We start from the raw sequence: 27,315 nt of genomic DNA, 5'->3' as shown, positions 1-27,315 counted from the left end.
GATTTTAGAAATTTCGTTAATGTAATGTATGTAAGGCGGTTTTTTTATTTGTACCAAGTGGTTTTTTATTTCAAACATAAATCAAATGTCACTTTCAAGAACAAAGTTCAACTACATGATTGAAGTGTATACTTACTTTCAGAAAATCACGATTCTGGCAAAAACAAATCACAAACGTTTCTTAGAGGTATAACATATATATATAACATATACTGTACATCGAATCATAAAACTAATAAACATTCCCAAACGATGATTAACACACTTCTTGGTGAGAATGTGGTCATAAGTATCAACGGCTTTTGCGATACAACTGCAAACGATGTTTAATGAAGTAAAACAATGACATAAAATTTTATTGTTTAATTGGTTCTTTTCAACGGAATAGAAAGCATAATAATCAAAAATGATTGAAATAGCACAAACTTTACATGTAAACCAAATTTAATGTAGTGCATATCTGATGTAGTCATGGTGTAATTTCAATCGACAACAAGACAAGATGTAGGAGCTTCTGGTAAATTATAAAATTGACGCTACCGCCCCAAATCTACAGGAAAATCCATAGCGACAGATGAGGCATTCCACTGAAACAAAACAACGTTCCAAATCAGGTTATCAATATTAAGCATAAAATTGGACAGCATATTAACCAACCTAGATCATTGAGTACCAAATATTAATCGATATGAAGCATATATCACAAAACACAGGACAACTTCAAATACTAAAACGCAACTAATTTTGGAATTTAGAATGATCTCATAAGGCATGTCATGCTTCTACTTACGCGGCTCTGCTGTTTCTCCGCATACCAACACAAACTGCGACTGCCGTCTATAAGCGCAATATGGCCGGCAATATATTACTTTCTACGAGCAACATTTTAAAATGATATTAGAAGTTTAGTCGGACACAGTCGAACTGTAAGGCAAGCGTTATTAAACTATAAAAAAAAACGGTTAAATTTAGAAAGATAATGTTCAACAACGTTATTTTAACAATCTTGTTTTGCCCACCACGTTATCTGATCTAGTTTCTTCGTAAATCGTAATGATGGTGGAGTCCCCTGCGTCATCTATTTCCTCTTGACTTGCCTCTGCACCATCGTCAATTAGATTATCACGTGACCCATCATGTAACAGTGTTCCCGGTTCGGTATCAACGTCTATCTCAAGTCCAATACCTTCATCATCTGCTGCATAACAGTACAGACTATGAAGTATACAGTCAAAATGGTTGACCTCGTGCCAAACCCAAACTCTATTCTAAGATTTGGCGCTACACTTACCTATTTCGGCGACAGACAAACAGAAGCAAACGAAAAAAAGTGAATAAAGTAATACAAGCAATTTCATCATGGCCATAAATGGTGACACCGATTCTTCTTCAAAAGTTTCCTACACTATCGCAATGCTGATAGGCTACTTCACTTTACCGAGCTGACGTAACTTTGCTTTAATGATATATCGGCCTGCAACAGGGCTCGTATAATTTCCGCCTGTAACCGTAAACCATGTCGTGCTTGCAAGACGAAATATTCTGACAGTCATAATTATCGTTACATCAATGTTAGACTTTAAAATGATCATCACTAAAATGGATTTGGTAAATGACAATACCGTTGGTTGCAAATAGCAAAATTTTAGCTTTACGAAAAATAAATTTTAGTTGAAAAATTTAACGAAAAACATTTTAGCAACACAAACTTTTAAGTATTTTCCAAGCAATTTCAGGAAATAGGGATGCCAGCGCATATGGAGTATATGGAGTGAACCGAAGTCCATCATATGCTTGAAAAGGGAAGCAACGTATCCTGCGCAGAAAAGCAAAAGCAGTTGCTAGAAAACAGAGTAGGCCTAGTCAGAAAGAAATGAGTTCCTGTAACTAACAACAATGTGTAGATAGTATGAAGAGATCCCGTTCTTGATTTTTTTTTACTAAAGCCATCGATCTTAGTCAATAGAAATAATGTGAAACTACAGCTCATACTTTCACTTATTTTGACCAAAAGCATTTTCCTCGCCCCCAATGGTTGTTCACTAACTGCCGATGTCGTCTGATGACGAATTAAACAAGCGAAGATAATCGGGCTTATGGAGACTGTAGCAATACTCATGTTGCTTATTTTAAATTTCAACGCCATAAGAACGTAACCTCAGGGACAACAGGTTTCTAGTTTTAACACTCGGTGGTATAATTACACCTTCATGAGATAGTTAACGCATTAAAATACAATGTAAAACAAAAGTATATACAAAAGTATATTTCCTCCAAGAGCATTTAAACATCAATGTTACATGACTGCAATAACAATATGATTTTTTCCACAGACAAAGACTGCAAAATGTACTGCCGACAAGATGTGAAAATTCACGGGCGCAAACCAAATGGGAACCAGAATTTGAAAAGCCATGTAAGTGATCAAGTGCATGGTCAGAAAACTTTAAATAAAAACCAAGTTCAAGTTAACTTTTCTCAACACATTTCCTGTTTATTTTAGTCATTTAGCGCAATGCTGAAACTGCATGCATGTTCATAAATGCAAGAAGAGTTCAGTTTTTCCATGAGTCGGACAAAACCTGTTTACATTTGATAAACGTTTCTGTGGTGCCACAATCAGTTTGTTCTTCAGCATCAATCAAAACTAAATACATTTTTTTTTCAAAATTAATAATCGTAAGTTGTACAAGCAACAATTTCGCTCATGGGGAACATGCATCGTTATTATAACATAGTCTTTGCAGAATCAAGATCGCACATCACTTACATAGCTGAAAAAAACAAACAACATTCATTGTTAGAAACTTTTGTAAACCTCTAATTAACGTTTTTACAACATTTAAAAAGATTTGTTTAAAAGATTGCAAGCTTTGTAGGTCCAAAGTTTGAGTTTTTACACTCAATCTGGTGAACTCGCTCAAAACCTGGCATTTGACCAAAGTAATGAACAAAGCATAGCATTTAATAAGTGAAAATTGTCTTTGAATGAAAAATGTTGATGAATAAATTTTTGTTAGTAATGAATAAGATTTTTATTACTGCCAAAGTTTTACTTCCTTTATAAACATGTACAAAACGAAAAAACTTTTGTGAACAAAAACAGATTTTTCTCTGTTTTTAAACTTTGCCAGAGAGATAAGAAAGACTTTTATGTCGAAATAATGTGGTTTAAAAAGTCTATGTTTTTGGTTCAAATCAGTGATTTGTTTACGTCAAACAAAGTAATGACATGAAAACCAAACTACACTTTTAACAGAAAAACTTGAAAAATTATTAGAAAATAACCAACAACCCTCGACATTGAAACATTGTATAAGTCTATATTCATTAACGCCAATGCTCTCAAAATTGCGCAACATTATATGTTTGAAGTGAATAACCACAAAGCTTGTAATTGTGAACAACAGATAGTTTACAACTTTCGGCCGTCTTCTGGTTAAAAGTGTGGTTTCATTTCAAAAAATTACGGGCAATAAAATGTCAACACTGTCAAATGTCAAAAAAATTCCAACATAATTTACGTCTTAACGCATAAAACTGGTCATCAAAAAGCAGTATTAAGCTTAAATCACCTTCAGTTTACAACTTATGATTTCATTTCAATAACTTGTGCGCAATGTTACTGACCTAATGAGAGCGAACTAAAACATACCAGGGTCAACAAAACGTTTAACATATGCTTTTGTTGAAACAGTCGACTTTTATCATATCGTGATCTCAAATCCTAAAAGTTTGGTGGAAATTAACGAAAACGATTTTAATGTGTATTTTACTACAAGTTCATATGATAAATGTTTTCTACGATATTCGGGATATGCTCGTCAAAACCGGTGGAGCAAAAGAAAAACAACAAAACAAAATGGCGCCGGCGATGATTTTTTCATCTTTTGGACATCTTTAATTTGTTCAAGAAGTGCCATTAGGAATTTAATAATTTTTTTTAATGTACAACAAAACCAAGTCGATTTAGCTCCAACAGATCAATACATTTGTTCAAGAAAACAGTAATCTACATCCAGCTCAACTAAAATCGGTGTCAAACGCAAATGCCAGCGTATCTGTACTGGAACGAATTCTGATTGTAGGAAAACTATACTGAAAAATTAAACTACTCTACTACTTTGAATAAAAAAAATCACAAGAAATTTTATTGTTTCACAACTAATCAAACGCAACAACTTCAGCTTCTAAAATACGCACAATAGGATCCTAAAATTAAACTGTAACTACATGAATCTGTACACAAAGTCACCACAGCTGTAAATTATCTCTTTACTAAAGCTTTGTTGATTTGTGAAAGTTTACTTAAATATTTCAATTTGTTGTTTAAACATTGTTTGGGAACAACATGAAAAATGCAGTATTTTACGGCTGAATGCATTCAGCAAACATACACGTTAGCAACCAAATTGCGTTTTATGTATTTTTCGATCATCAGATTTTATAAAAGCATATATTTGAGGGTAATTTGAAAATCTAAATGGTATACATATTATGTGGTACACAATAGAATTTTAAATTTGGTGGCTGCAGATCTGTTGGTTTGGTAAATCTAATCCATCCTTTCTAATTCAATCGCTACTTCTATCGACATCAAAGGGTTGGAAAACTCCTCCCAAATTCGGTTTTACGTTTAATTTTCGAAAATTACATGGAAAACGCCATATAGTAGACGAGGAATCAGAAAAACAAACTTAAACGAACGAACGCTATAAAAACTAATAAAAAATGCTCAAACTTGTATCAACTTAACAGCAATTTTCCAGTATGATATCACAAACGCGTGATGATTCTTTACCAGTTTTCAAAAGCTTAAAATGACACAGACAGGAAACTTATAGAGAAATACCTCAACGACATAGAAGACGTTTTATATACAAAACACAGTTTTGATAAACAACCATAAACATGAACTATACTGTATATACTTGATTTAAAGTAAGCATTATTCCGTATTTAAGTGAATATATACTTCAGCAGCTGTATCTCTAAAGTAAGTATTCGGTTAATCTGCTATGACTTCTGTAGAAATAGTTGGTTTTAATTTAACATAAACCAACAAGCAATTCAACAATGTAAACATTTAAGATATCTAAACAGAAAAATAAACAACCATTACGACATTGGGTAATTTCCCCTAGTTGATGACATTAATAAAAATTACGGTGAAATATTACGCGTCACCGTAGGCAAATACTATAATTACGTAATTGTGAATGTAAGTGAAAGGTGGACACAAACCTGTTATTAATATTACACTATATTCTGAGCATCTCTTAAACTGAAGCTGGTCGTGAGAAAGCAGTTGGAATTAATTACAACAACGTAAACTACATGACCTTTCGACCTCAGAAGGATACCGGTAGCCTTATAAAGGTCCTGCTAATTCAGCAGAACGTATGTAGGACAAACGACAGTACAAACAACGAAAGTCAATCTAATGGGGCAATTGTGTAATGGGTGGAATAAACCTAACATTGTAAACAGCTTTTTTAGTTACATATATATCCTTTTAAGTTTAATAAATTGATATAATTAACATGCAAGCTAGATATTGCTATCAAAAGTGTAAAACAAAGAGCAAATAACATTTTGGTTTTCGTCCATTTGAACAGTTGCCATTTTCTAATCTTGCGCATTTCAAGAAATGTTCCTGATGTTCCTATTTGGTAATAGAACGAGCACCGGAATTGCGGTATACCTGTCACGACTGATTAATTATTATAGATAACGTAGGTATAGCCACAAGCTATAACATAGCCTAGGTTTACAATAAGCAAACCGTCGCAGGTGTGGTCTTTGCAATAAAAAGTTAGGAAGAGTCTGCAAGTGGCATGAAAGCAAACGGTTCTATGTTTTGACCAATCGCACGCATCCTAACTTACCGCAGATCCAAAGAAGAACGACAAGCAGTTGCGAACAAAGACAATGAAAACAAATGAGAAACGCTTTTTCGGTTTACTGTGTTGTAACAACAAATCTACCTATATTGCTAATTATAGTTTTAGGTTGAAATTGACTCCCCAATGAACATACTTCTTTCCATATCTTCTGTCACAGGAGAACGCCAGAATGTATCTTGCAACGTATGACCAACTGATGACACATTAAAACTAAAGAAAAGCTGTTTTTTGTCGGATTTTTCGTTAAAATCATGAAAACGACGTCAATGATGGCAAAAAAGCAACAGAAAACATAATCAATGAAGAAATAAAAGCAAAAATACATGACGTATTCAAAATGTACGCTGCCTATAGGTTGATTCATATTATAGGCTACGTACGTCAATAAGTTGCTTGCAGCAAAGTATGTACAAAATGCGGATACAAGTAAAATGCTTATCTAAAAGCGCTTTTACTCTTACAACGTGTTAGAATGTTAGATATATAGGTCACACTCCTTTACAGAGGATTATGACGATCATGCGCGGAATTTAGCTTGGCGTCCGTTCCATGGGCAAGTGAAATAACAAAATAATCTTAAAGATAACGACCTTGTCGCGTCAATTACGGTGAGGATATCATCAGCTATTTTAAAGGATTAGGGTAACAGGCACGCAATGGATTTTCCAATAACTTGCTTATACCACTACCATTAACTTGTCAAAGCTCATTTACAAAGTAACGCTTTACTGCATTTGTCGGATTTTTTTTTATTTTAATTTATTTGCTTGAATACAGCTTGATATGCTGAAAAATATGATTCTATTTATCTTCAGGTAAGTTTTTGCTCTCGCGTAATGGTAAAGTGTACTTCACTTGAAAAATATCGAAGTAAATTGAATAACCACGGCAAAAAGCGTATCGCGACTTAATTTTATTTTTTCCGTTATTAAATTTTTAAATATTTAACACATCGGACAGTGTTTTCCTTTTTGTCAATTATGAGGAGGTCTGTATGTTGTACTTTTCAATTACAAAAATCAGATAACGTAGTTCAAAAAGGTCAACGACGAATACCTGCACAGCTAAAAGGTCAAAGGGACACCCTTAGAGGTTTCAGGCTCCACATTAAGGGATTAGCAATTCTAAACCCACGTAGTTCAAATTAACGTCCATGCAGAAAATTGAAGAAAACATTTTAGATCAAGCCTCTGGATTTAATGAGGGTGAAATTGATACTTTTAACTGTTCGACAAGGAACACGAAGAGCATTTAAATCTACTTGATTATATCATAACTTACCCAGGGACTACAAAGCAAACAAACACACGGAACACACACAAGCGATGTCTCACGACACACTAACCCGGGGATAAAATTTTATCATTCTATCGAAGAAATTGTATACTGATCATGGTAGATACGTTGGTCAGGCATTTAGGCCTACAGGCACGATAATGATTTGCACAACAAAGCTTAATTCACAAAGACGTTCAAATATAAGCCGTCACATGGCAAAGTATGACCAATAGAAGTTTTCGCAAACTGCAGCAACAGGGGCGCATAAGTTTTGGCTTTAGGCATTTCAGAAACGCACTTGGATTGTTTTTGTTCCGTTTCAGGATTTAACGTTGTGAGAAAGTCATTCGAAAATGTGGAAGATACTTCTATGCATCGCTGTTATTCTTGTGGTGTATCAAATCAAAATCACAACAGGTATAATGATATATATTTATAAATTGTTTATCTATATAATAATAGCAACAATGTAGATACTCATATGTAAACAGGTGCACATTACACCCTTGAGTCGCTAAATCTTTATCGTTTGTAAATAACGACCAAATCCGTCACAAACCTTGGTTAAAACTTGATAAATATTCGAAAGTATTCTAACCTTAATATATTAATTATACTTTCTATTCACATATAACAGCTGAGGACAATTTTGACGGAAGTCGGGAAGTTGAGAGGACCACGGCAAACATGACATTGACTGACGCTAAAACTACGCCAGCAGCAACTACAAAACCAAAGACACTGAAGGTGAAGAGCAATTCAAGTTCAAATACGCATTATTACCGAGCTACAGTCGTTTTCACTTTTTCATGCCGATAAAATATTGTGCAGTTTTTTCAGATTTGATTTTTATTTTTTTTACAGTTCGGTTTGACAAGGTTTTGCATAAGAAGAGGTTTTTGCCAACGTCTAAAAAAGTCTATGGTGGTTTGTAAAGAGCCAACTTGCCTCTTTTGTCAAAAATTTATCTGCAACGTAAAAGGGCGTCAGGAATCTCCATTGTAATGTCTATAAGCCTATTCTTGTATATCTCCATATAGCAGTTTTTGGATTTAAAGAGTGTCACCATGTAATAAAACATTAAAAAAAGTCTAAACTAAAATTCTGTGCCGAATCTAAATAACTTTATATGTAATGAAAGAAAATATTTTAAAAAAATGTGACATAACTTTAATACTTATCCACCTACTGTATTGTTTAAAATTAAGCCTATTTTGGAGGGATTAATTGTACATACACTAAGCTAAGTTGTAAAATATCAAAGTCATGAAATTACAAAAACAGCATAAAACGGCGTTTAATTTATTATATTTAAACCCCAAGTCATCATAACTTACACACAAATTCACGTTAAAAAACAGTTTTTTGTTGATTACTTTCAAATGTCTTTTTGTGAGTTGATTTATGTTGACACGAACAGCGAGCGTGACTATTGCACCAGACTTGACACTATTGTATTGTATTTACGATCAAATTAACGCGCGTAGTTGTTGGTGTTATCATTTAATCAATAAAGACAAGACGAAACAAATGTTTGCTTTGATACAAGGTTATTGCGAGTTCGAAATGTTTTTCTATATTTAAACCACAAGTCAAGTAAAATAGTAAATAATATAAAATTATTTACTGGTCACAACGGATTATAGCTTTCCACAAATGAGGTAGTTTTCCGAAGCGTTTGACGTATTTACCAAAGAAGCTGTATGGATTTGCTTGTTGATATCGTCTGAATTGAACACAGCTAGCTGCAGGGCAGGCGTGTGTCCAGAAGAATGAGAATATAATGCTGCAATGCAGGAATTAACTTATTGCAGGATTTTTATTGTTAAGATTGTGGATAGTTCATAACAAATGGACAACACGTGCGTTTACGTTCTTTACTTTAAAAATGAGTGAAATCGACATGAAAATGAACATGCGGTATCTGCAAGCCGTAACATGCCATCCAAGAAGTTCTATACACCATTGATATATTAAGGAATCGATTTAAAACTGTATGTTTTTGTGAAAGTTCGACGTAGAAAAGCTGAATCATTCTCTTTCATAACATGGTACAGCATAGCAGCTAACAATAACCAGGCTTATCAAGTCCCATAACAAGTAGAAAAAAGTCCTGCGGCCTGTTAATTATTATTGTGGAGAAAACCGATGAAGTGAAAAGAAAAACCAAATGCGTGGTTTACTACAAATTAGCAGCCATTCTCTCAGGCTTTCTATTCGCCTATAATACAAAGTGGAAGTTAAGCATGAAAAAACTTCGCTTTGGAAAACAAGTTTTCTAGCGTTGCAACTTTCTTTATGAAAAGCTGTTTATCTCATGCAATACAAAGCTTGACTATTACGGATAAGTTCAGTAAGATATAAGTAACAGGTAATATTGTAAAAGCAAACACTGTATGTTGCAGAAATTGGACATAAGATATGCTTAAATAAACTTCTAACTTATCTATAATCTTGTTTTCACAAGTTTAGCAGCGAAATGTGGAAGTTGTTGATATGCGTCATATTTGTTCTTATCGCTTCTCACTTCAACACAATTACAGGTATATCTTCTGTATTGAAGATGGTTTTTGGATAAATTATCAGCAATAAAACAACTACCTAAATGTTGCAGTTAATTTTCTACAACCCCATACAATGGTTATACATAACTGGAAGAGTAGCATAAAGTATAACGTTGTTTTTACATTAGATTCTATCTTGTAAAGCAAATCAAATTTCCTTACATGATTAATCCAGAAATTTACAAGAAATTCTGAAATTATTTTTCTCTCTAATAAGCAAATAGCGACAATGTCGATGAAAACTCGAAACAAGAAACAAAAAGCGCAAACGCCGCAAGCTCAGAGGAAGCTAAAGAAGAACCGAAGTCAAATCACAAAAAGGTTTGGAGATCAACATATTACTTTTACACATTTCAATTTTTGAATAAAATTGCCAAAATATAGCTGTTAATTCATCACTAAACTTAGTAAAGTATGTTTAGAATAACCTGTTGGTGCTTGAGCTAACGAGATGAAAACTATTTCAGATAAAACCTCACAACTTCTTATGCATTTATTCCATGTACATACTTCTGATTTTAAAACTAGCACAAAACAATCAAGTTTTTATTGTTTTTTGAACTATTAGTATAGGTCACCTCGTATTTCTACAAAAATATGTGACTACAAATAATGTGTCCATTTAAATGAGGTCATTTTGCTTTTAAATACATTTGAAACATACCAGATTTTAATGCATTTGTGCGTTAAATCATTGTTGCACGTCTAAACACTTAAGTTTCACAAAAACGCAAAATAATTTGAAACATTTCAGTTCCACTTGCAGCTTAAAGCGAGTGGTGTGTGCAAGCTTCCCTGCGCGAGACGCAAGACTGGGGAATGGATGCTTCGTTGCTCCCGGCTGCAACTTCGATCCTATCGTTAGTGATAATTCGCTAGCATTAGACATAGAATAAAAACTACTAGATATTTCGGTAGAAAACGGAAAAAAAATCCTATACTACAATTTTAACACATTGTTACAGTTTCTATGCTTTGTCTGCTAACCATTCACAATCTACAAATATGTTTTTCAGTTCTTTGTGACCTATGCAGAAGAAAGATCTGTTGTGGAGGAAAACGCGGCCAAGAGTCACCACTTTAATGCGGAGTCGGTCGGCGAATATTCCACAAACTACCCACTTAAAGACAATTAGCGTATACAACGGCTTTATTAACCTTACCTGAAGGAAAATTATTTTATTAGTATTTTAAGTACAGATTGTATAAACTGTAATTACCAGCATAACTCAAATAGCAATGGTACGCTAAAACGTCAACGATGATACAGTGTTGGAATTTTGCTGAATTATATTGTTTTTCAAATAATCGTCTAATCTACTACACGGTGTATATGACAATCCTTGCTGTTGTTTATGCATGATTACGTAAATAATAACTCAGCGCTGCTTGTCCGAAATAGTCTTGTATTTAGAATTTAATAAAAGCATGAGACAATGGCCGTATAGCTATTTGGCTGATTGCATTCTTAACAAAAACTGATGTGTTTATTTTCATAACCACTGTTTTGCTTAAACCGCTGAAAGTGTATAAATACAAAAGTTGCGTGGAAATTGGTGTGTTTGGTTGAACCAACATCGGAAAAGTCAAAACTACAAAAACGTCGGTATAGGAAATTCATAAAATGGTGCGGATATATACAGCGTTTTGCGCCCATTGTGTAGGTACCCGAGCCAAACCAACAAAAATTCAAGCGTATTCCAGCAACGTATGTTTTCACCTCATTGTGGCTATGTTCCTCACTTGGTCCTGTATAGGATGGCGACCGATTTTATCATGGTGCAACATTTTCGAGATGTAACTTTTGCAAGGAGACAAAATGTATTGTTAGCTTCTATTTCAAATAATCAGTCACAATCCATTTAATCCAGGAATTTCGCTAAAGCCTTTTCACAACAAAGATAATCTCGCTTCAATGTATGACTCAATGACCACAACGGATTAACTTATCATCGCTAATTAAGTATTTTAATCGAGATGTTTGACGCTTGACCTCCGTTGCTATGGAAATAGTTGTCTTTAGGACTTTGCATAGTCGAGAATGCCAGACATAAATTAAACAGAAAATGCCAATGACTTATGTCCACTCTTTTTGCACCCGTGTTTGTGCAATTATACGACTTTCTTCGACCTTACCATATAAACCGTATAGTTGTATTCATAACAGTTTTGTGAAATATAGAGATTGAAATGTTAGTAGTTTAACTACAGCAATAATTGAAAAACGAAATATTGTAGTCTATATCAAACAAAAAATAGTAAACTATGTGGTAACAGTAACGATTGAAAAGTGTTTTTAATTTTAGTGTCAAGCACAATAGCGGCAAACCGGGACACGAGGCATCCGAAATATGTAAGCTTCTACTGCAAAATTCCCGGGGAAAATTAAATCGGTTTAACGTGACAATTTGTAAGTAAAAGGACACGTAACGAGATTAGAAAGTTCAAAGTTTTCCACATTAAACGCTGGAAGCCCACAAGTGGTCAGCTTAACATCGACAACCGGTATATAGCTAACAACCACTAAAAGGGCGTAGTTGACCTACATGGAATATGGTTACAAAGCGTCACGTTTAAAATGTGCGGAAGCAGAACGAAAACAATTGCAATATTTTTGAAAATCTTTCATTGCTGCGCTTGATAATACTAAATATTAACAAAACAAAAATAGCAATGGTGACAATAATTTCACAAATCTTCAAAAAATAGCTTAAACAAAAAATTATCCCTTTACGGACACAAAAAGTTTTGCTACAGTCGACAGAAATGCTTACGAAGGTTTCAGAACTTTAATGATGTTTAAAAGAAATAAAATGCATGAAGTAATATGGGCTACAAATACGTTTGGAACAAAAGCGTAAATGATTCGTTAAAATATATACGCCGACAGAATACAAGTACATTGTAACAATGCGGACGATATGTGCTCAGTTTTGCCAATTTTGCTTTATGGTGTTGCGGGACATACACTTTATTATATTTTAATATATCAAAAAGCTTGACGTTTATGATAGTTATCCTCAACACCAAAGTTCAAGTCACGCCAAACAAAAAATGTCAATCTTGCTGAGATAATTCTGGCCCAACTTGGAAAGCAGAAAGTCTGACTTAATGGCGACATCCATGGATAATCTTAAAAATTCTATCTAGCCATAAAAAGGAATGAAATATCGTTCGACTGAATACAGTTACTTATTGTGGGCAAGTTTAACCAAGTTTACACCCAATTTTAGATGATATGATTTTTAAATACTTTATAATTCTCCCGCTAGAGAAGCACACTTGTACAAGCGACGGAGGAGCACATGTATCTCTTGAAAATAACTCGCCATTGTTGGATATACAAGAAACTGTTTCAACGCCTCAATGACCTCCATGTCGTCGGAAAAATGTGGTCAAGCCAGACTTTTATCACTGTAAGCGGTCAACATTGACACGAATTTTGTGTATACGACTTGTTAAAAGACAAAAAACTAGGAAAAAACATACGAAAATAGTTTTAAATGGTGAGCAATAAGTTAAACGATTCTACCTTATCGGTTTCTTGCTGAAATCAAGAAAGCCCGAAGCCCCAAGAAATGCTGAAACAAGAATAAAGTTTTGTTTTTGGATCAACCGGACAGTTATTGTAAATACGAAATATGGAACCAGCTCGAATTCAAGTCAAGGTTAGTCTCATGCTAATAGTGAACAACGATGTTTGATACATATAACACTAATCTACAAAATGTTTTTTATTTGTTTGTAAAAAATGCTAGTAACATTAAAAATGACTCAACTCGACCGGCTAACTTTCCGTAGCTTTCGTTTGGGGATAATTCCTTCCATGGACAAGTTTTTACCTAATGCAACAAGCAGAATGTAAGGAGAGCTATAAAGTATGCTTCTATTTGTGATTTGGCTTACCAGCTCAAACAGGTTACACCACAGTACATTATCAATTTTAGTTGTTAAGTTATACAGGCAGCAATAATATTCAACTGACGTCATCTAGCTATGTTTAAAAGCATTGTATTTCATTTATAGCGGACCCAGAAATGCCGTTTCGAGTCGCAACGAAAAGCTTTATACTGTATGTACATGCTATATAAGTACATAATTATGTAATAAGTAATGTAATACTTAACCCGGTTAAGAATAAAAGACTAAAATGCAGCCGTGATAAAACTCCTACCGGCTATAGATGCGTGGCGAGTCGCGAAATAGTAATTCGTATGACCAAGCGTGTTTAGTGAATTCATGTCGTAATTCCATACAAATATCGCAACAAATTCCCCTAACAATGAAACCAACAGGATTGCGTCACGCCAAGACATTTTTGTAAAGAAATACAAACATATTGCGCTAACTACAGCGCCAGAAACTTCTTCGGTATATTCACGTCACAGAAAGCTAAATTTATTGCAGAATTCCGGAATTTTTTCGCAGTAATCGACTCACGTCATACCGAGACTTTCGTACCACCGATATCGCTTCCTGGGACTCGCCTTTAGAATGTACTAAAAAAGTACAATAAAGACATGATTCATACGAAACAAAGCCTCCAGCACAATTTTGTACCTATACACAGGGATTGATTCTGGCACAGATTGTATTAAGATAAAGATACAAGTATTACGTATTTTTACATTTTGCATATTTTTGAAGCGCTTACGAGATTCCCACAGGCTCCGCTGGTCAATATTTTTAGAAATGACGTCATCTCAAAAAAGTTGAACAACCACAAAATATTTCTCTGTTTTCAAACAGTTTTGTGACATATTTTAATTGGAATATAAGCGATAGTGTCAGCAACTGATGACTTAAAATTTGCATCAAGCGTTAAATTGTGTCAGACAGCATATACGCTGTTCATAGAGTAGAGAAAATAGTAAATTTTTTAGTCACTTCTAAAGCTGCCATTACCGCTAACAGTAAAACCTAGATAAAAATAAGTATGCAGGAAAGAAAACTAAAATATCACGTTTTTACTCTTATCATTATCATTATGGCTGTAATGATAGCAACTACAGGTGAGACGTTTTACTTAAAATTGGTTTTTAAATGTGCGTTTTTACAAATTTTTTAATACATTTAAACAACGGCTGGCCATTTTTGTGCAAGATTTATTTATGAGCAGTATAGTAAAAACATATCATAAATCATGTTGGCTTATCTTGTAAAGGCTGGCCTACCGTACAACTCGAATTTACGTAAAATTAAGAATTAAAAATAAAGACATGCTGCATACAACGTAGCAAAAAGAGGGCTATTTTATTTACAATTCCAGATGGGAACAAGACGAACTCGACAATCGTTGACAACTTCCAGAAGACAGATGACACATTGGTAGTCAATTCCGAAAAACCTTCCGCCAACATCCTTCAATTATTTGGAACGGTAACGATAACATTGTTATAAGTTTGCAGTATATGTGAGTCACCCACCAATAACCATTGCTGTATTGCCAAAAGTAATGTTAAAAATTTTATTTGTTACACTGCGAAAGCTTCATGGGCACGATTAGGGTTTCAAATAAACTGTAAATTAGTGCTAAAATCGTGACTTTTTAAAACGATCACCCAGAATTGTCACTCTCGCTCTCAATTTCTACCGTAGGTTTAATGCTTTAATGCGTAAGAAATCGGTCTCGATTGTCGAGTTGTTTCACTATTTGTTAAGTGATTGGGTCGATGACCTTTTCTGCATGTTCGTGTGACCCACCTGCTGCTCGAAAGTATAACTGCGCAAATTTTGGAGATTCATAAATCAGATGCAGTGTTATCTTGCGATCATCGTGAAAGATGTTATGAAAATGCGGCAGTAGAAAAAGCACATACCACAACGTTATTTTTTCTTTAGCTCTTAATCAACTCATCGATCTTTATCCTTTTCAGTCATGAAATGAGTCATGTTGTCGTTCAGCTCGCTGACTCACCGAAATATTCGCTCTTTGCTAACCTATTATAGTCGTATAGTGCTTTATTGACTGATATGCAATTATAGTTGTATAACAAGTCACATTCTTTGGGGACATTGACTCGCTTTTTCAAGAACAGTATAGCAAGCTATGGCAAAATGTAATAACAAATATGTTTCACCTAGAATGTATGCAAGATTTTTTGTAGAAGAGATCTAACAACAGGAAACTTTGTTCCGCAACATTGTAAAACTTATGGTAAATGGTCCATTGGTAAGTAGCCTATCCAAATAACAATGTAGCTTGTACATTTCAATAAAATACGGAAGCGATCAGTTACTGTGTTACTTTATGTAGCCAAAAGTATTGAAATTCTTTTTTTGTTGAAAACTATATAAACTCAATATTTGTCTATCGTAGGATGTATCATCTGCCGAAGATTTTTAAAGTGTCGCACCACTGGGGGCGGAGGACCAAGTCCAATCTTCCTCGAGTAATTCTTGAGTTATCCAACCAAAAAATCAACTTTTCTTTCATCGGTTTTGTAAAACGGTCGCTAATTATCCTGGCACTTTTGTACATGTGATCTAAGTCATGCTACTTTTAGAAACGAACAACAATGCAAAAATATCGCATTTTCAAATTGAATCGAATTACAAATTGGTTTATTATTGTTGTTACCTATTCGTGCGTTATGAAGTTCAGCAAAATTCTCTACACAGCAGGCAAACAGGATAAAATGATCATTATAGTGTTATCATTAAAATAGGTTTAGTTGACAAATCTGCTTCATAACCATAGCTAAACTCTTTAACATAAGTCAAGTTTCCATGAAATAGTTTGATTTTAGTTAGTTTGATATAACTTTGCTGTTTCATAAACGCATCTATATTAACTCGTTGGTGTATATATAACGAAATTATGTCACGTGTTATTTATAGTATTTTATATTTTACCGTTTTTATGGAGTGTTAATTCTCTACTTGATATGCGATGATTACTTCACGGTGTTTTGGTTTTAGTTGATTAATTGCGATTATCGTTGTTTATCTCACGTTTTGTGCACTCTTATCTTATCAATAGTTTGGCACCTCACCTTCTGTATTCTATAAAATCCGTTGTTAAGTGATTTAAGGAGGTCGGTTTGGTTCTGGGGCGTGGGGGCTGCTTGATAAAATAAATTGGCTTCTTGGGTTTTACTGATGGTGTCGCGGTTCACAGTGAATGTTTGAAGCCAGCCTGGCATTCGAAAGTAAGAAATTTCGGATACATATATGCAGCCAAGTTATTTTACTCTACTCGAGTAAATACCGAATAAGCCCAGATTATACGATTTCATAGCCGTATACGCTTCCCAAAACTGACGCTGATTGTTTGTTGCGTCATCAACCGCTCAACTACCCATAACTGGGAAGTGAAAAACTCTGCGTTCCGTGATGGTGGCACAGATAAGCAAACCGCAAACCACATTAAGTCTGAGAGCTCTCTACCGCGTTTTCAGCGGAACAAGCGGTCCGCGAGGCTTCGATGACGACACGACTCAGCAGCAGTTCAAGTCCTGCTTCGACTCTAGTACGGGTGGCCGTAAAACTCCAGCTCATATGATAAGAAATGTTGTATAGGTAGGTGTATCTGGAACTTCAGTTATTACGTTCGGTAATAACCAAGGAAAAGAAAGACAAGGATTGCATACTTCTATAATTGATTGCGAACAGCTGTGTTTATAGTTAATCTTATTAAAATGTATTTTTACACCATAGGTGACATAAACTTAACTTGACATTGACTTTGCTTACCACGTTAAATATCAGGCGAAAATGGTGAAAAACAGAAGTTTATTGTCTACCGACGTATCATTAACCCATGAAATTGACAAATCCAGATAAATGAATGGATGTGTAATTACGCTAATGATTATTTTATTACTTTTATTATATAATATCTAGTGCGGCTTTTTAAAATTCGCATTGAAAAAGTGCTCTTAGTTCCTAATTCCATACTGTAGAAGTTATAACTTATAATATACATGATTGCAACAAAATTTATTGTAATAAATTATAGTTTCTTTCTAATATTCCGCGCCTGTCCAAAGCCGTAATTATATAAGTTGTTACTGTTTATGGTGTTTTCTGTGAGAATTTATATAGTTTGCACAAACCGTGTTGGGAAAATGTAAAAAATCCAAACCTCATAAAATCTAAATGAAACGTTTGTTAGTCACGTTTATTTTACAAGTTCTACTATGACGTTTATATTACAAATTCCGATTTAGTGCGCTCAGTTGGAATGTTAAGTTGGAAGGATTTAAGACGCTCCAGAACGATCTTGAAAAGAAAGGGTGTCGCCAAACATTATCCAGTCACGATGGTTGCATTGAAGCAAAATTAAATGCAAAAATGTTGGAATAACACGTACAATCTGGTAGGACAAACAAAATTCGGTGGCATTTTCCTTGATAACATCTTTGTATGATAACGCAAACTCAAACAGCGAGATAAATCGCCTAAAATCCGATTATTTAATGTAAGACTTGCCGTGTTTTTCCACAAATAAACCTGATTAAAATTTAAAAATACCACACAAAGTTTAAAGAATTTGCAAGACCTCTTAAAAAACCTGAAAATCACAAATGTCCGACACTGGATAATTATTCAGAAATATCATCAAGAGGTGTTCTACGAACAAGCCCAGCGGGCACGCTTAGCAAGTTATTTACTGGCCAAAATGAGAAATGCTTCAGCATAAGACAATACAAGACAGTTGCACTTTCACACTCTGTGCTTCGACCGCATCTATGCAGCAAACGGTTAAGATATGTGGTTAAAGTGGCAGCACATTATTTAGAAGTATAGTTATCACTGGTAAAAGTATTATGAGTAATTGCATTATTTTCAGAAAAAAAAATTAGTTTAAATTGTTTTATGAAAAGATAAACAAGGTTTTGGTAAGCCAGCGAAAATAGAAAGATCTCAGTTGGAGTTATAACTTATCTTATTACGATGAGGTTGCTATTATGTACTTTTGTGGTATTCACTGCCATTGTCTATGTGTTGGTTGATGCAGGTAAGAAATAGTTTTGTCTGTAACTGCATTTTATCCAATAATTACGTTACTTTTAACTTACTGCAAAATCGGGTTTTTATTAAAACCATGCGTTATGATTTAAACATCGGTTTGACGAACTCCAATTGCAGGGAAAGATTTTCAGAAAAAAACAAAAAGATTTTTTTTTAGAACAAAAGCATATTTAAAGCAAAAGTCTGAAATGGAAGGAAACACAAATCGAACCAATAATAACACAAACCTCGAAATACATAATCGGTGAAACTAAACGCAGCCGCGACATTCCTTGAGTTCTTTGTTTTTGAGACATTTTATTTTTTCTTTTCATTCCTCATCAGCACTAAATTTTATTTTAAAGTAATGGTTGCAAGCTACAACACACCTTGCGATACACGCAAGTCAGTATTTCTATTTGGGTAAACGCACTATTGATTATTTCATTAATATATGGTAATCGCTATATTCTGTAGATGATTCTTTATGCAAAATAGCAAAAATAGCTTCGCAGGAAATAATAAATAAAATCAACAGAATGAAGTACCGTAGCTTGTAAACCCATACCTTACTTTAGATAATACCGTAAAATTGCTGCAGCTAAGTTAAGTGGCGAGACCCATATACGCCATTTAAGGGGCGATTACGACTTTGTTGCAACTCATTTGTGACCCAAAGCTCGATTTTAACATAAGTAAAATGTACTGAGCGCAGAAGTCATTTCGGAGAAAAAAACTGTAACAGGATGTTAATGAACAACAGAAGTTGATCTCATGAATCACCTGGAGTTAGAAAACTTGTGAACGTATTTAGATGAACACAATTTAATGGGATAAAATGAGACAATTATACAGATGAAGAAAGATTAGTCAGCGAAAATGCATAAACCGCACGCCATAAAAGAATTTTAAGTAATAGTTAACATTAGTAGTAGCTTTATGTATAACCAATCTTACAGAAGTCTGTAAGATAGCAATAAAAATACAGTGAACTATAAACATCACAGTGTGTTGTGAAATGTACGTTTACGTTTTACGAGGGGCTATCTTGGTCTTATACTTAAAGTCAGGTTGAAATGTTTCTAGAAATCAATACCGTGGACAAAATACTGGAAAGAACAACTTTGACAAATACGTCGATCGTCAATGCTACGGCAAGTGTACATATAGCTACCACCATCGCTGCTAAAGCGACAACCAAACCAATTACAACTGCTCCCAAAAGCAAATTTCCTCGAACATGGGTAACCACGTATGCTACTGTATTAATTTTTTGAAAAAGAATATGACGGTATACATTGTAATTTTTCTAAATTAAAGTTATTAAGGGGTTTCTAAGTATTACAGTATACATCGCTTATCTGTACTTTAGAAAGCTCTGAAAGACTCATGCAAGATGTTCTGCAGACGTACTTACAACCGAAGATACTTTCTTCCTGATTGTCGATATGTTAAGAACAAATGTAAGTATAAACAAATCACATGACTACAATATCGCAATTGCGATCAGCATTCAAAAAGATAGAGTAAACGGTATATAATGTAACATTACCTGAAGACATTAATGTAGAAATAAAATTTGGGAAACTAGTTTAAAACAATTATTGGATTATCCGATTATATTCTTATTGGATTATCCATATGTAGATCCCTGGGACAAAAACGTTTACGTTTATATGTATGATTTACAGTGTCAGATGCTTAGTATCGGAAATGCATGTTATACAGTATAAAAAAAAATTACGTGTAAGCAAACGATCTTTAACCAATAAGCTTAGATTCTATGACAACAACGGAATGTACATTAATATACTTAGGTGGACTATAAGTGGTAGATTTTGTTATAATAAAAGCTTAAGTAGCTATAGCAAGCTGCTGTGTCAAGTGGCCAAAAGGGAATCAATAAATCCGGCATGTACGCGAAGCGTGCGATTCGAGATGAGGAAGAGTGATCATACGAAAAAAGCGATGAGATGAAATTGGGGGGATGGTAAAATAACGACAAATATGGATGAAGTTCGCGGTTTTTTGCTCAAAGCTCTCCTTTTATAGTCTATTAGAATATAGCGCCTCTCAACCAGCGGAAGCATGCTAAAAAGTTACTGTTCAAAAAGTGGAGTTATTCAGAACCTATATTGGTGCTACAGTAAACACATTTTTTGAAACATAGCGTAATTTATTGGCTCGTTTGTATTACGCGACTGAAAGATATTGCCAGTAAAATGTAGTGATTTAATTTATAGGGGGCTTCAAAACAAAAATGTCAGCAAAAGTAGGCTGCGAGCTGAAAAAGATAGAAAACCATTCTATTACAGCTTTGCAGGTATATTGATAGACTTAGGCCTATATCAAGAAGTTATGACTATGTAACGGTACAACATGATGAAATGTTCAAGGGCTGCTTTTCCGTGATGTTTCATTTTTCAATCGCGATGATGGATTTCTGATACACTTTTAGCAATAGAACTAGATCACCCCAATCGGACGTTATTCATATTTCGGATTATTATTTTACTATGGCGTCACAACAACGCTTATTTAGAAAACTATTTTTCCACTCTAAACTTATCTTACCTGCAAATTATTTATACAGAGTCACTTTTCAGGACCATTTTACTCCACCTGATCAAGTGGCTTTCTATACCTGCGAAGGCTGTGTTATAAAACAATCTAGAACTATATAATCTGAACTGTCCACGCCTCGCTTTTATAACTGACTACAGAACGGCAACATCATGTTTATGACGTTTAATTTATGCTTAGAAAAAACTCATTAAACGATTAATGGATCAGAATTTTTAAACATTCTAAACTATATGGGAGTTTACGCAGAGTTGTATAAAAATAAAATGCGGTAAAATAACTTATATACGCATAAATGAACAAAATGTCGTATACGTAAACAGTTGCGTTGTATAGTAATTATAACGACAAAAAGTAAGCATGGAATTTTAAAACGGTTAGGAAGTAAAAATTTGGCTAAAGACCATTTCCAATCCTACAATTCATACAAAAAAAGAACGTATCACAACCTTTTCAACGGACGTAATTCGATTTTCTAGGTGACCAATGCAATTTTTTTTCAAAACATCTACAAAATGGTTGCCACCAATCAGAATAATGGAAAGGATTTTAAACTTGTGGTTTTATCAACAAAGAAAATCTCGAAAACGGGTTTACACAGAAGAAGAATAACAAGAAAAGACTACTTCCTTATAATTTGTATTTGTTATTTAAAATATTTGTAAAAGTTGTGCTGTGTTTTGCAGGGGGCTGCCAAATCTGCAGACGGATACTGAGATGTTCCACGATCGTAATTCCGTTGTAAGCAAGTGAAAAACAATGTTTCGTACCTGACGACAAAAACTTGTCGATATACGTACGAGTACATCTCTCTTATACATTTTTCTAAAACATTTTGTGAAAATATTTGTCTCCTGTTTGAGCATTTGTATGCATAATTGTAGCAGCTTTGTATATTGCGTTTTTGTTCCATGGCAAAGTGGTTGTTTAAAAGTACAGCAACACAACCATGCATTATAGTATTGATAGACGATAGTTTAGACTTTGAGACTGTGTTGAATGCTAAAATTAAGGACATGAAAACGCTCAATACTGCATCAGTAATTACTAAGCTCAGCTGATAACCACATTTTAGTTGTAGGAGGTGATATGGATGTAAAGTGCAGGTAAACCCAGGAAAAAACAAGCGAAACAATTTATGAGTCAAAGTTTAATACGTAAAGTAGTTATGAAGCGTGTAAGATGCTTTCAAATAAAAATGAGACAAACACGGTGCTTACACACTTTAAAAAATGACAGAATTTACGCGGAAATCAGCTTTGTACATACCGCAGTTTTCAGGTTGATGTCAATGCGTCAAAGATCGGTACAAAACCAGAGGATTTCAAGTCACATGCGGCTAAGACCATGGCATTAACACTTAATTAGCATACGCGGCACCAAGTTGTTTTTCTCACATACTCTAATTACTAGTGATGCGTAATAACCACAAATAATGCGCTATAGCGCTATAATGCGCTATGTTTCTTACAAACATAGGACTCTCGCCGAAATCTGTCAATAAAAAAATCAAAGCATGCCAAGTCTTCCCTGATGTTAGCGATTGATTAATATTTGCCACAGTGATGTCGATGTGTACCAGGCTTTTTTATTGTACATCGTTTGACTTTTGCGCATTGAGCTTGGTGTCGTTTTCATGTGGTGTCACATATTGACATTGCAATAATCTGCTTTCTGTGTGTGTATATCATTTTATCTGCGTAACATCTGTGTATTTTTTATGTGTAACAAAGATTGTGCGTCTGATAACTTTCCTTACATACAGTATATTTGCATTGGCCAAAATTAGTAACAAAGTTTATAGCTTATATGTATATAATACAGCAACGCCTAAATAATGTAGAAAACTCAAATAGGCCTGGAGTAACCACAACATAGCCTTTGCGGTTGTCGTTTTCCTGATGCTACATCGTGGTTACGTCATCATATCTTGTATGATTTGTCAACATCAGCAAAAAATTGAAAAATTTAACCAGATTTATATCGCATAGTTGGTGTACCGTATAGTTGCGCAGAGAAATGCAGGACACGATCCAGAATTGCAGCGGATAAACGACATACAGTAGATAGCATAACACCCGCAAAATCTCTTGTATTCCGATGATTTTGACGAATTTTCCGGCATCAAACTCCGAATGCGATACGGGTATATGGCCAAAGAATGGAATACAAACCGGTTAATTTTTTTACAAATAGAGTAATTGTTCTTTGACACTCAATCTAAACCTGTACGTAAATCGCAAAAAAATCCATCAGCAAACTAATCCCTTAAAAACAAAGCATTGAAAATTCTGGTTATTTAGTTACGGAATATTTGACCTACTGTATATACGCTCTGAAGAGGGAAGATTTTAATGTTGTCCGAAACTAGTCAGCAAGTATGTGAATAAAATATGTTTTAAACTGCACTTGCCGTAGCTGCCGCTATTATGTCGCATTTAAAATACCGGAAGCTACACGAACTACCCACCCAAGTGGTTCCATATTATTTTCTATTGAACGTTCAATAGGTCAGACGGTTATCGTGCTGGTCACACTGTTCAATATCTGCTGTGACGTTTGCAAAATGCCTTTTAAGATAACACCACTGCAACATTCCATTTGTCATTGCAGAAATAACTCAATTATTATTATTATTATTAACGTAATTACGGTTACTGCGAAGACGTCTATGACTATATACAGCCTTATAAAAAACAAACAGCCAAGCAAACTCGGAATGTTTTTTGGAAACTTTCGTGTTAATGAAATTAATAGGAAGGCGGCCACATCAAAAAGTAAAATATTAAGTGGGGTAAGTTACTCAACTGTACTAATAAAGATAAGTTTTTCGTGCGTAACAGCAGCATATAACGACCTTTTTCTCGTTTCTGGGTGGTTTATGGTAGATAGATTTATTTGCAAGATTAGTCACACAAAAAGCAATGAAGGTTTTTTCAAACCCCTACCTGTAATCATTTATACCAAAGTAACAGCGCGATCATTGCTGGGAAAGATGCTATGTACAAAGTTGAAACACGCTGGTGATGCTTGTGCTTGTGTAAGCACGCTGACCAAGAAAATTATTCGCACACACGCTGGCGTTGGACCAAGAGATAAGACAAAATGTGCTTAGTATAAATAAAATAGGAAATCCTGTGTGATAGGAGAGCCGCAAACTGCCATGAGACGGGAATAAGACAGACGAAGGTGTCCCACGAACAACCCTGCCTATATTAAAGCCTGGTTTTCGGGCGGTCTGATGCCCCGAACGCATAGGGGTAGAAATAGGGTTCGTCACGGGCGTTATGATGTTTATGCGACTAAAATGTTACCATTACATAAAGCACTTTCTTTTGCCAAAGTGACCCGTTTTGATACAGATAGCGCTTTACACATTCTACTGGCCTGGCTATTCTTATTCGTATTTTAAAGACAGTGATTTCTGTCTCAAATTTTAACGCGCGAAAAGGGGTGTGTTGTAAACGGCTGCGTCATACTTCAGATTTTACGATAGATAATTTAGTTAACCAGGTTAGAACGATTACGTAGAATCCCTGCTTGATAGCAGTGCTATGTATATTTGCGTTTACTCCAAGACCATTATTGCTCTATGTGGTGTTATGTACCAGGCAACACAGCAACAAAAATGGAAAAAAGTTACTGCCGATTATTTAATAGATTTGCTTTTTATAATAAATACCATGCAGTTTGCTTTTCAGAGAAAAACAACCACTCGAGATTGCATCTCTGTCGCCCTTCAGCGACTGGTTCAATCAATGGGAAACATTCGACTCGAAAATTAAAACAGAATTGATTCGCTCACCTTTGAGGGTAAGTAGCTTGTTTTCAATTATAACTATACGTCACATGAATGACAAGACTATTATACATAACCTAAGCTGGCCCACGTTTAGTACTCGACGAAAAACTATGAACAATGTCAGCTCCAAAGCTGTGTTAAAAACCGCATAAGATTTCATTAACTTTGTGTTTGTGACAGGGATTTTCTTGAAACGACTAGCGCAGTTCGAAGGATTACCTTAGTCATATGTATCACTTGAAGCGTTTTAAAAAGCCCAGGGCACAAAGGCTTTTGGAGAAATTTTATTGATCGGAAGGTGATTTGTTGCTTCCTTATTAATAGCATCGAAAAATTTATAAAGCCCATCCAAATAATACAACTTATTCCAATAAGATGTTTCTGAAGAAATGAAAAATAATGGGTTAAATCTCCTGTGACACGTGTTGATAACAACTGTTTCATTTAAATTCGTAGCCTATTTACCATGATATACTAATTTTGTGGAGTGAAAGTTCCATTTGCAATACGCGTGAAGATTATACACAACAGGTAAACTTATTTATATGTTTAATTAAGCCGACATCAAACGAAACTAAAAATGAATAGGACTCTTTGTCGAATTGTCAATAAAAACCGTTCGAATCATTGTGAAAAGTTGGGTGTCCGGTCGCAATAGTCGAGTAATGTGCAGCTACTTTACTGGATTTAAGTTGTCAAAATACCAGAAACTATCTATAAAACTTCCCAAACTACAACACCTGAAAAACAAACTCAACAACAATGGTAGCGTGATGCAAGCTTGAAATATACCGTAAATTTAATATATTGTGTTTTTGCAATTTATATAATATATAAGACATACTGTGTTAGGTCCAATTAATGAACAACTGAAAGAAAACATTTTAGCCGTGGATGAAGTCACGAAGTTGGGCACGCCCATGAAACGAGCGCTGATAAACAAGTGTATATCGTTACGCAGGCATAAGCTACTGATAATAATCGATGTCCAAAGCAAACATTGAATGAAAAATCTCAAAACAAGTGTAGAATACAGTAGAAACTAGAATATCTTAATTAGATATGTTGTTTGCTCTACAAATAGCTACAAAATTATTAAATTTAACCTCAAGCATAACACACAAAAACTAGGATACTGTTACTTACTTTTTCATTTAGGAATCTCCGTAAACGCGTAGAAAGAAAAAGCCTACACGATGTTCCTGATACAAAAGCTTACAATTAAATATTCCATTTGAAACAAACTCAGATTGTCGTCATCAATAGCCTTACTCCAATCAAATTCTCTACATAGCTTTGTATCGTCTTTATGATGATATCCTGTTGTTTGTCTTCGTTTATTCCTTTTAGTGTCATCTTTAACGACGTCTGCTAGCCATTACTTTAAAGTTTAAGACAAAGACTTTCCCGAAAACTTTCAAAGAAATTTCAATATGCAATGCATTTTACGTATGATTCTTGCCACCTAACCCTGTGTTGTCCTGTTGAAATGGTCATTGCTTGCGTGGACATCATTATCTTTTTTGTGACGTAACAATGACTCAAGCTCCTTGCGGTTCAACGACCTCGCGGCTGTAAGGCAAATTATAGAAACAACAAATTACCATTCAGGGTAAAAGGTCAAAGTCTTGGGCGTTAAGTGTTTAGCTGATGTTAACTAAACAACCCTAAAGGATAGTTCCAATGCCAATAAACTAAAAGTCATTTGCTAACCAATTTTTTCATGTTTATAACAACCAAGTCCCATGTACGAATAACATTATTTACTCTCCGCAATATTATTTTATATTATTGGTTAAAACAGCTGCTTTTTGTTCTAATAAAATTTGAAATAAAACCATTATATTTTCTGTCTATTGATGTTACAAAGAATGCTGGACTCTGTTCTTTCTGATTCAATTATGGTTTGATAGCTACAATAATAGAACATCCAGAATCAAATTGAAACCAAATATGAACCGTTAAAAAGGATGGGTCAGATATTTTTTTTAAATCGAAACAGATTCATAACTTAAAATATTACGAACGTAAAGAAAGCCTGAAACATTAAAATAGAAAAAGCTTAATTCCGAAAAGAGGTTAAACATCTCTCTCGGCAGTGAACACGTGTTCAGTGAGGAAACTTCCTCAAAAGTAATTGCAGGTTTGTTATTGTTTCTGATTATTATCACAATAAAACATCATTTTAAATGTACAGGATTATTATCACTATATCTAATCATTTTTA

General features: G+C 34.5%; 4 protein-coding genes across 13 annotated transcripts; 3 read left to right on the top strand and 1 right to left on the bottom strand.

Annotated features, from left to right (window-relative positions):
• Nucleotides 1-162: 162 nt before the first annotated feature.
• Nucleotides 163-26,585, bottom strand: LOC143465609 (uncharacterized). Of its 5 annotated transcripts, XR_013118638.1 has the most exons (5): nucleotides 26,361-26,585; nucleotides 26,235-26,290; nucleotides 1,020-1,198; nucleotides 791-872; nucleotides 163-587 (listed from the first exon to the last, which is right to left on the bottom strand). XR_013118638.1 is itself a non-coding variant. In XM_076963993.1 (4 exons), the coding sequence occupies exons 1-4, from the start codon at nucleotides 1,365-1,367 to the stop codon at nucleotides 523-525; spliced, it is 402 nt and encodes a 133-aa protein (XP_076820108.1). In that variant the 5' UTR covers nucleotides 1,368-7,043; the 3' UTR covers nucleotides 163-522. The 5 variants fall into 5 exon arrangements, 2 of the variants coding, with proteins under 2 accessions (XP_076820108.1, XP_076820109.1); XR_013118636.1 differs by having other exon boundaries at nucleotides 26,235-26,583; XR_013118637.1 differs by having other exon boundaries at nucleotides 1,020-1,195; nucleotides 26,235-26,583.
• On the top strand, nucleotides 7,299-8,744 carry LOC143465613 (uncharacterized). Its single transcript, XM_076964002.1, has 3 exons — nucleotides 7,299-7,601; nucleotides 7,822-7,931; nucleotides 8,049-8,744. The coding sequence occupies exons 1-3, from the start codon at nucleotides 7,538-7,540 to the stop codon at nucleotides 8,187-8,189; spliced, it is 315 nt and encodes a 104-aa protein (XP_076820117.1). The 5' UTR covers nucleotides 7,299-7,537; the 3' UTR covers nucleotides 8,190-8,744.
• On the top strand, nucleotides 9,379-11,301 carry LOC143465611 (uncharacterized). Of its 5 annotated transcripts, none has more exons than XM_076963995.1 (5): nucleotides 9,379-9,544; nucleotides 9,657-9,727; nucleotides 9,966-10,069; nucleotides 10,515-10,608; nucleotides 10,765-11,301. In XM_076963995.1, exons 1-5 carry the CDS (start codon nucleotides 9,483-9,485, stop codon nucleotides 10,830-10,832), a joined length of 399 nt encoding a protein of 132 aa, XP_076820110.1. In that variant the 5' UTR covers nucleotides 9,379-9,482; the 3' UTR covers nucleotides 10,833-11,301. The 5 variants fall into 5 exon arrangements, with proteins under 5 accessions (XP_076820110.1, XP_076820112.1, XP_076820115.1 ...); XM_076963997.1 differs by having other exon boundaries at nucleotides 9,380-9,555; nucleotides 9,652-9,727; nucleotides 10,503-10,608; XM_076964000.1 differs by having other exon boundaries at nucleotides 9,383-9,555.
• Nucleotides 14,064-22,238, top strand: LOC143465612 (uncharacterized). Of its 2 annotated transcripts, XR_013118639.1 has the most exons (7): nucleotides 14,064-14,760; nucleotides 15,018-15,127; nucleotides 15,833-15,920; nucleotides 16,068-18,710; nucleotides 19,790-19,947; nucleotides 20,076-20,166; nucleotides 21,973-22,238. XR_013118639.1 is itself a non-coding variant. In XM_076964001.1 (4 exons), exons 1-4 carry the CDS (start codon nucleotides 18,647-18,649, stop codon nucleotides 22,029-22,031), a joined length of 372 nt encoding a protein of 123 aa, XP_076820116.1. In that variant the 5' UTR covers nucleotides 18,465-18,646; the 3' UTR covers nucleotides 22,032-22,238. The 2 variants fall into 2 exon arrangements, 1 of the variants encoding a protein (XP_076820116.1); XM_076964001.1 differs by lacking the exons at nucleotides 14,064-14,760; nucleotides 15,018-15,127; nucleotides 15,833-15,920 and having other exon boundaries at nucleotides 18,465-18,710.
• Nucleotides 26,586-27,315: the final 730 nt, after the last annotated feature.

This window comes from Clavelina lepadiformis, chromosome 7, assembly GCF_947623445.1.
Source record: "Clavelina lepadiformis chromosome 7, kaClaLepa1.1, whole genome shotgun sequence".
NCBI lineage: Eukaryota > Metazoa > Chordata > Ascidiacea > Aplousobranchia > Clavelinidae > Clavelina > Clavelina lepadiformis.
Note: the sequence above shows the minus strand (reverse complement) of the source record. Positions and strands in the feature narration are given on the sequence as shown.

Coding starts and splice junctions, on each gene's coding strand:
- LOC143465609 (XM_076963993.1), bottom strand. CDS start 1,367: ATGGCCATGATGAAATTGCTTGTATTACTTTATTCACTTTTTTTCGTT. Junction 1,199..1,291: donor TTTGTCTGTCGCCGAAATAG/GTAAGTGTAGCG, acceptor ACTGTTATGCAG/CAGATGATGAAGGTATTGGA. Junction 873..1,019: donor AAACTAGATCAGATAACGTG/GTGGGCAAAACA, acceptor TGTTGCTCGTAG/AAAGTAATATATTGCCGGCC.
- LOC143465613 (XM_076964002.1), top strand. CDS start 7,538: ATGTGGAAGATACTTCTATGCATCGCTGTTATTCTTGTGGTGTATCAA. Junction 7,602..7,821: donor TCAAATCAAAATCACAACAG/GTATAATGATAT, acceptor CACATATAACAG/CTGAGGACAATTTTGACGGA. Junction 7,932..8,048: donor CAAAACCAAAGACACTGAAG/GTGAAGAGCAAT, acceptor TTTTTTTTACAG/TTCGGTTTGACAAGGTTTTG.
- LOC143465611 (XM_076963995.1), top strand. CDS start 9,483: ATGAAAAGCTGTTTATCTCATGCAATACAAAGCTTGACTATTACGGAT. Junction 10,070..10,514: donor CGAAGTCAAATCACAAAAAG/GTTTGGAGATCA, acceptor TTCCACTTGCAG/CTTAAAGCGAGTGGTGTGTG. Junction 10,609..10,764: donor GCTGCAACTTCGATCCTATC/GTTAGTGATAAT, acceptor TATGTTTTTCAG/TTCTTTGTGACCTATGCAGA.
- LOC143465612 (XM_076964001.1), top strand. CDS start 18,647: ATGAGGTTGCTATTATGTACTTTTGTGGTATTCACTGCCATTGTCTAT. Junction 19,948..20,075: donor GCAAATTTCCTCGAACATGG/GTAACCACGTAT, acceptor TCTGTACTTTAG/AAAGCTCTGAAAGACTCATG. Junction 20,167..21,972: donor TCGATATGTTAAGAACAAAT/GTAAGTATAAAC, acceptor TGTGTTTTGCAG/GGGGCTGCCAAATCTGCAGA.